This window comes from Aspergillus aculeatus, assembly GCF_001890905.1.
Source record: "Aspergillus aculeatus ATCC 16872 unplaced genomic scaffold ASPACscaffold_2, whole genome shotgun sequence".
Lineage (NCBI taxonomy): Eukaryota > Fungi > Ascomycota > Eurotiomycetes > Eurotiales > Aspergillaceae > Aspergillus > Aspergillus aculeatus.
The window spans coordinates 158,637-166,960 of NW_017962977.1; the positions used below are offsets into that span (position 1 = coordinate 158,637).

Consider the following 8,324-nt stretch of genomic DNA (forward strand, 5'->3'; position numbering starts at 1 on the left):
TCTTTGCCCGTTTACACCACGGGGAGAAAAGCCTAGAGCATGTGAATATGGAACAAGACAAGAAAAAAAAAAGAGAAATGACCAACTTTTTCATTAAAGTCCAAAACAATGGCTTGGCGCTTTGTGTGTGTTACGAAATTCCCGAACATTGTTCTTTCTATCTTCTACTCACACACATGGTCTTTTCCATTTTCCATCTCTTTTTATACCCCGGACAAAAATCCAGCCAGAGCCATTCTACCCCGGATGTCTTTTCCTTCTCGTTATCTCATGCCATCGCATTCGGGCCCTGCTCTCCACCTATCTTCTTAACTCCTTCCTCCCCTCCTAAAGCCTGGTCTAGCCCTTTTCCTCCGGCCGGGTTACCCTTCTACCCCATCCTCCAACTATATTTCCTCCCCCGCATCGTCCTTGTTTAATGTCGTAACGTTTCCTGAATATCACGCTTGAGGGTTTCCAGTCCAGTCCAGTCGCGGGGTCTCTTCTCGCTCGTAGGATAAATTTTCCATCGTCGCGATGTCGTACAATAAAAAGCCCCACCTAGAGGAATCTTGACCGAAATGAACCCACCCACCCCTAGGAAAAGGGAATTGGGATCATCGTCCATTCCCCTCTTGTCTTGGCCTGAGGTTGTGGAAGTCCGCCTTTACGCAGAAACACGGGCATTTTTTTCTGTTTTTTTCTTTTCTTTTTGCTTTTTTTTTTCACGAGGTTTACACGTCTAGAGGGAACCCGCCCACGCACGCGACTCCCGCATTCAAAGAATTCTTATTTTCCTCTGTTGATCAGCAAAACTGACTGAGTGGCTATGAGTATCTGTGGGACAAGGAATCAGGCCCTGCCATATTCTGCAAACTTTAATTGTACTTACATAACTCTTATGTTACTACACATATGTACTTGCACGTAACCCGTTACTCCACCGCGGGTGTGGACGGACTATCAATGAAGTCATGCCTCCAGGGGCCGGGGGGGGGGTGGTATGACATGATCTTGGCTTCATCGCATCTTACTCCAAACACACTGGGAAAATGAATTGGTCAGGCACAGTCAAACTCAAAATCCCGATTTTCGCATCTCGTATGGTTTGTTAGGAAGGGGCAATCTGTAGCGTAATTAATGCATAGATGCCCTCGGTTGGCGGGTTGGATATATAAAGTAGTGGGTAGAGTTGGTCTTGCGGGTGCGCCGCCCCCTCTGAGATATAGTGTTGAATAGTCGGGAGGAAGGACATTTCTTAGTCTTCAGGTGATGGACTGTCGGCTTGTTCTTATTTCATCTCTTTAATCTGTTTACCTTGTGTACCGGAATTAATCCAGAAGATTGAAGATAAAAACAGGTGCACAAGATCTCGATCGATCCTACTTGCAGTAGGACTGGAAACCGGCTAGTTATCATACAGCCCGAACCACGGCACAGAACACCTTCCGTGCCTCATGGAATTATTGAGATCAAGAAAAATTCATACATGTACATGAAGTTCGAAGGTTATACAGCAAAATAGAAACATGGAACTACGACTCCCTGTTCTTCCCAGAAACATTGGCGCAGCATATCATCATACAGCGAGTCGGTTCGGTCATATCATTATACACATCCAGTCATACGGAAACCCCGAGAATCAGCTCTTACTGAGTACTACACCTGCGCGAGCGGGATGGTCGTCGAACTGCGACGATGCATGACCGCCGCCTTGACCGGATATTCCAGATCGAATGGGTCGCTGCGCGTGCTGACCCGCGCGCCCGGATCATAATACCCCTCGCCACCCCCGGCGTCCGAGAGCTCGTTGACGGTGAACGGGTAGCTGAGGCGGTTGAGGAGACTGCTTCCGGCACTGCTGCGGCCATTCGGGAGGATGAGCGTGCTGCCCAGGCTGACGTCGCCGCCGCTGTAGACGGAGCCGCCCCAGGCAATGGACACGGGGCGTTGCTGCTGGGACATCTGCGATTGGCGCAAGTGGGTGGAGGTGGAGGTGGAGGTGGTGGGGGACACGATTCCCGGGCTGGGATAGGGGTCGGCGAAAGGGTTGCGCATCACTCGGTCGCTTTGAACGGTCGTTCCACGGGATGACGTTGACTTGTAGCTGAGTTCGAAGGGCTCGACGAATGGATTAGCGTTTGCAGCGCGGGGGATGGCGGAAGAGCGGGGGTCGTGGTAGGTGTATTCGGGTTTGGAGACGGGGACTCTGGCCACGTGAGTGGGGAGTGAGCGGACAGAAGAGGAGGAGTTGGAAAGAAAGGACCGGCGCGATTGGTACCCTGGACGAGAAGCACCACCTGGGAGTGCCACAGTAGGTATCTTTTCCGCTGTAAAGCCTTCCTCACTTGTGCCGAGGCTCGGAGAGCCTCGACCAGTGCGTCGCTTCGAGCTCATGAAGTAATAACCTAAGACTAAAGCGAGCGCCACGAAGGCCAGTCCACCTAGCACACTGCCCAAGATGGTGTGTAAGGGGGTGTGGGAGCTAGAGTCGTGGGGGAAATCTACGGGATCTGCTGAAGTGGTGTGGTTGCTGGAGGCCACATCCGTCGTGGTAGGTATGGCTGTCGATGCAGTGCTGATTGTTAAAGACGTCTGGGGCGCTGATGTGATGAGGCTGGCTGCACCAAGCAAGTACTCAGAGTGCTCCGTCGACGATGGTTGCACGAGTTGGCTGGAGCTGAGACTAGGAGTTTGGGTGCTCGTCTGCGAAGACAGTGGGACGTGTTCGTGTTGAACACTAGGAAGGTATGAGGTTGTGAAAGCACTAAGACTATCTGTTGTCGTGGTGGTTGCGACGGTACTGGGAAGCGTATCTGTAAAAGTCGCGGCTGGAGCCTGCGCAGGATATTCAAGTGAAATCTGAGAATATGTGCGGGTTGCAATCAGATCATTTGCTGGGACAGTCTCATTGTCGATTAACGACAAAGCATCCGTGTTCGGGACGGCAATGTGAGTTCCTGCTGCCGGCCACGACAAGCTGGTTATAGCCGAAGGTGCCCCCGAGGGCACAGCAATGCTGGACTCTCGTGGGAATCTGGTGCACCTGGTACTCTGAAGAAGCAGACAAGCACTAGGCATGGACATGTCGCCAAGCCCGCAGGCCGAATAGCGCAATGCAAGTTTGCTGGATCCAAGGCGGAAGACTTAAAGATATAGACTGCATACACGCCTGGTATAATTGCAAGAAAGAGAGACTTTCAGGTTATGAGGCCACAGGCGCGTAAAAGAGTGATAGCGCCGATAGCACGATGGCAGCTGAAACGATCGACTAGAAACGAACGGAGGGAGTGACAGAAAAGCAGGAATGACAGCAGCTCAGGGCATAGTCACTAAATCTTTCTCATTGTTCTTTTCCTCTATCTGGACAAATCAGGCAGGCCATGACAGAGACGTCGAAGGCGACGACGGCCCGGGTTGGACGGTATTGTTTCAGGATGCGGACGGTGAAGTAGAGGGCCAAAAAAAAAACGGTCAAATGCGATTGCACGTGAAGAGGCGTCGAGTTGATGTATCCAGGATGCTAAGGAACACAGCCTCGAAAAGGGCGAGAAAAGCTGACACGAGAGGTTGACGCGAAGGAAAGAAAAAAGAAAACAGAACGGCTGGTCATCCTAGGATGATATCAACAGCAGGCAAGCTAATCTACCGAATGTGTTGGGGCCAGGCGCTTGTATGTGTGCATGTACGTAGAATTGGAAGCTGATATGCGAAGCAGGGGATAAAAAGCTGGATGAAACAGCAGAGCCACCAAAGTCGATCCAACCTGGAAGCAGAGACAGCTCTGACAAAATGGTCATATGGGTGCATAAGAGGGGTTCAGACCCTTTGGCCCCCCCCCTCGCGTGAGAGTAGAAGAGTTCATACCTAGTACTCCGTAGCTCAGGGGACAATCAGGAAACACTTGATGATGATTGAGTGGAGAGAGCAAGGTGATGGATGGCGGGACTCGGGCCAATCATGGGGTAGGGATGGCAATGAATGACCATGAAGAGTGAACTGTGAAATGAGATTGGCTTGCAATCATGCGAGCCTGTTGTATACAGGCATATTTGAAAGATATTAGGTACTGTGTAGATCAACAATCCGAGTTGAAGGTTAAGCAAGAGCGTTGGATTGGGAGAGTGTTTAACTCGATAGTGGGAACCTGAAGCCCGGCACCTTCAGCTCACTCGAGGTAAGACCACCTGATCGTCCCTTGGTCATTGGCTGAGATCCGTCTTCTGCCATTGGTTTCAGACACGATGCCCCTAGTCCCAAAGTAGACTAGTATCGACATCGGATGCATGCTGAGTCACATAGACTAACCATATTTGGACAAAGTCCCATTCTCCCGCCGCGGTGATGGTAGCCTGAGGTTGAATACGTCTGCCTTTCCCCTCAATCGTTAGTTTAATTGTTCAATGATTTGACAATAGGAACAATCGGAACAAGGTCATGTCATGTCTTGTCATGTGAGCAGACAGTTTGACATTGTCTGGTTGTTGCTCTGTCTATGATTCCTTGGCTGGCAAAGAGCAGGATCTATGCAAAGGTAATGACCATGAATCTCCCTGAGTGTGCCATACGATTGATGTCATGGCAAGAGTGGTTCCAAAGTGGTTCCTCGCCTGCGCCCAGGGAAAGGCTTCTGACATTCCCAAGGATCAGCCCCAAACTCCGCCAAAACTCACTCATTAATGAGACTAATGTAACTAATGGGCATGGAGACCATCGAAGGATGGTTGCCAAATGAGCTTGTCCATGTCCCTTGGGCTTGTCCTGGGCTTGTCCTGGGCTTGTCCTGTTTCTTGCCCGCCACTCCAGAATTTCCCCGCATTGTGTGTCGTGTAAGTTATAGTTGATCTTCACACAAGAGTTGAATGTAGTTGAGTGTGTACTCAGTCAAATCGATAGGCAGGCAGTAAAAGAATCATTGGCAAAGTGACAGACCGGTTAAGAGTGATAGGATCAGGAGATCCCCTCGAAGCGATACTAGTCAGTAAGTACTCGAGTAGTTAGTTTTCTAGTCTTAGTGAGAAGTGAGTGAGTGCATGACAATGACAATGACCGGGGAATAAATAAATGAATGGATGGACGATTGGAGTAAAACCCGCTGTTGATCCTTTCTGCCTCTTGCTGCCTCTTACCACAAGAGCTTCGCCTCTGTTTAAAAAGATAGGTACTCTACCTGTCTGCGTCGTCGGCTTCGTCTGGCTTCGTCTGGCTTCGTCTTGCTTCATTCTTAATCATCCCACATTTCCCTCTTTCCCCCCAATCCCATCCACCACCCACTTTTTTGGCCATCGCTGGTTGGCGCTAATCTCCACCCCAACTTTTACCCACTCTTCATTCTTCTTCTTCTTCTTCTTCCTCCTCTCCTTCTCTAGTAGTTAACATTTGGAGATTACTATTTAGCTCCCCCGCCCCCTCCCTTCCCTCCCCCAATTTGTCTACATGTGTACTATTCACAGCTGCATGACCCCCCATTGATTGATCGATCCATTGGTCGCTCCGCCTCTGTTTAATTAGTGCTGTGCAATTCGGCTTGGATAGCTTTCTTCCTCTCCCTTTCTCACCTTGTTCCCTTACATTTGACCCATCAAAGCGCTCTCTTCTCTCTCTCCCTCTCTTTCCCTCTCTGCTTGGGTGGCGTGCACACGAACCCCCGGTACCTTACAGATTATCTCCTCCCACGCTTGCACGTCGCTCCCCTGTGTGATCGATCGACTTTCCCGGCATCATGTTCGGGTGGTCTGGTTCGCTGGGTAAGGCTGCCTGTTTCCCACTATTCTTTGGACAATCTTCCCTCTCATGCAAATCGTTGCTCTCGTACATCAACCACTGTTCTTATCTCGATGGCCCCCATGCAGGACCCTGCAATCACAGCACAGACTCCGCGAAATAAGCGGCGGCTCTGCTGGCCTCGTGATTGCCTGAAGCAACAGAGTCCTTCCGCTTCGGTCGCGCAATGGTCTTTGGGGTCAATTCTGCCTTGTGCCTATGCTTCCGAGGGCCCCATACCCCCCCCCGGTGGCCCGTCGGTCGGCTCTCTGCCCAATTTGAGCCACGCCCGACACGAACTATCTGTTGACTCTTTCCATTGCTGACATGATGCGATGCAGGCCTTCCGGTGAGCGCAGCACCGGAGAAAGAGCGCTGCCCACCGTCTGCCCCCACACAGCTCGACTTCCCTGTCTACCACGTCCCCGATCTTGCAGAAAATGGGTCCGAAACATCCTTGGCCAGACTCAACGAAGTGCTAGCCTCCATCCGACGGCCGCAAGATATCAATCCACAGAAATTCGAGGCCCTGAATCTGAAGCTGGAATCCGATGTCCCTGCCGCCCGCATTGTCCGTCAATCGGGTCCGAAAACAGCCCCTCCACTTCCATGGGAAAATATGTCGGCCAGATCCTCCCCGGTGGATGAAGATGGCACTCCTATTCTGATGGACAATGAGAACCCATACCCCTCGCGAGACCGGTTTGAACTGCTACAGAGTGAATTACTACTCGATAACGATGACGCATTCAGAGAGGTGGCTAGACTGCCTCCCCAGGAAGGACGGGATCGAGTCAGGGTCACACACACGCGCAAGTTTTGGACGGGATTGGAGCGCATGGCTCAGTACTGGGATACCAGCTTGGACGATTACTTCGAGCGCCCGGCCTCCCCGCCACCTGTTCAGGACGATGAACCCATGCAGACGGACGAGGAACCACAAGTATCCAAGGACTTTGACATCCCAGAGATTCGCATGGATGTGGACGGTGCGGACCAGGACGAAGAACTGGTAGACAGCCCACCAGACCCTCGGGATCCGGAACCAGAGACTGTGACTCGATACAAAGGTCGCCGTATTGGCTCAGGGAGTGAAATGCCGGAAGATGCGCGCGACGAAACCATTCGAGCATTGACAGAGATGGCTGCCTGGCCCTTTGGATGTCAGGTCGCCCTGCCAATTGCTCCTCCCAAGTTGGCCGCCAAGACGGTCCTCTTCCCAGTCCGACAGACCTTCGTGGCCGCTCGATCTCCCAAAGATCGACAACTGGCCCGTAGTGGTGTCATGGAAGGGCCCGTCTTCACGGCTCAGTGTCGACCTGAAACTGCATTTCGAGGACCCGAAGACACCCCCGGCGAAAGCGTCGGCGACGTGTGTGATCTGCTCCGCGAAGTGGGTGCCATGCTCCTGACCGCACAGGAACGAGCCCGACAGGGAGCCACTGAAGCCAGACCAGGGGAAGGTCAGTGGTGGACAACCGTGCCGCGGTGGGGTGGTGCGCCAAACCATGCTGATGGCGATGGTAATGGGCAAGGTGAAGATGATGCGTTTTCCGTGGAGCAAGGGAATGCTCGCAAGCGTCATCAAATTGAGCATCCATTCCTCGCATTGCGTCGGCCAAGTCTGGTCCGTAAACTGAGCAACAACTCCAAGTGGAAGATCGTGGAACCCGGTCCCAGTCTATGGGATAGGCGAATGAGGTACATCCAGATCGGGAAGCCCATTGAGAGTCCCTTCGATGATGTACGTACCCCCCGAACTTGCTTTGCGGACGATAACAGGCATACTGACAGATAGGGCAGATCTACATGCTATCATCTATCAATCACCATCTTGCTATTCTGCACTTGCGTGTACATCGGCGATATCTCGAAATGATTACCCACGGGCGCAGCGACTTCCCACCAGTCTCGGACGGTGATCAACCATGGCAGGTTCTCCAGCTCCGACGGACCAAGTGGTACGATTTGTTCGACGCCGAAGATCGACTTGAAGTGTTCAAGGGAATCTGGGGCATCTTTCATTATCTTTTACGGCAACAACCTTCCCCTTTCCAGCATCTCAACTGATACCTGTTTCGTGTGTGCATTTCTATGATATCCAGATCTAGCCTTCAGATCTAGCCTTCTCTGCTCTTCATTCTCATCCAACCCGGTCAAATTTGACGGTGGACATTGCGACAGCGTTTACCTGGACTGATGTCCTATCATGACCCTCTTGCACCATATGATCGTATATAGATGGCAGGACCATAGACACCGATAGAAATCATACAATTTGTCCCTATGATACTCATTCCTTGACCTGACCTGACCTCTCCTACCTGTCGCGGACTTGTTCTGAGTAGTCCAGGCCGAGTACTGTGTACTGAGCCTCCGGCTACTCCCGATTTAGACTCTCCTACTGCCCTACTGCATGCCTATCTAACTGGATACTTACCTACCGAATGCAGGCAGCACAGCATAAAAGCATGCCCATCAAACAACCCGCTCCGCAGGAGAGAGGCTTGGGTTACACCACTCTTCATGCCACTCCCCCGTACCCCCCGTACCACCACCACTATCTTCAGTCTACGGTAATG

At 51.8% G+C, this 8,324-nt stretch overlaps 2 protein-coding genes across 2 annotated transcripts; one reads left to right on the plus strand and one right to left on the minus strand.

The window, feature by feature from the left end:
• Positions 1-1,638: 1,638 nt before the first annotated feature.
• Positions 1,639-3,066, minus strand: ASPACDRAFT_38986 (uncharacterized protein; the record flags this gene model as incomplete). Its single annotated transcript, XM_020200530.1, has 1 exon — positions 1,639-3,066. The coding sequence occupies one exon, from the start codon at positions 3,064-3,066 to the stop codon at positions 1,639-1,641; it is 1,428 nt and encodes a 475-aa protein (XP_020059705.1).
• Positions 3,067-5,472: 2,406 nt separating this feature from the next.
• Positions 5,473-8,023, plus strand: ASPACDRAFT_74966 (uncharacterized protein). The gene is made up of 3 exons (XM_020204341.1): positions 5,473-5,726; positions 6,084-7,486; positions 7,546-8,023. The coding sequence occupies exons 1-3, from the start codon at positions 5,702-5,704 to the stop codon at positions 7,810-7,812; spliced, it is 1,695 nt and encodes a 564-aa protein (XP_020059706.1). The 5' UTR covers positions 5,473-5,701; the 3' UTR covers positions 7,813-8,023.
• The last annotated feature ends 301 nt before the right edge of the window (positions 8,024-8,324 follow it).

What these genes read in the sequence shown, in the direction of transcription:
- ASPACDRAFT_74966 (XM_020204341.1), top strand. Translation starts at nt 5,702, where the DNA reads ATGTTCGGGTGGTCTGGTTCGCTGG. An exon ending in CGGGTGGTCTGGTTCGCTGG is followed by an intron (nt 5,727 to 6,083) that starts GTAAGGCTGCCT and finishes GATGCGATGCAG; the next exon opens with GCCTTCCGGTGAGCGCAGCA. An exon ending in TTGAGAGTCCCTTCGATGAT is followed by an intron (nt 7,487 to 7,545) that starts GTACGTACCCCC and finishes CAGATAGGGCAG; the next exon opens with ATCTACATGCTATCATCTAT.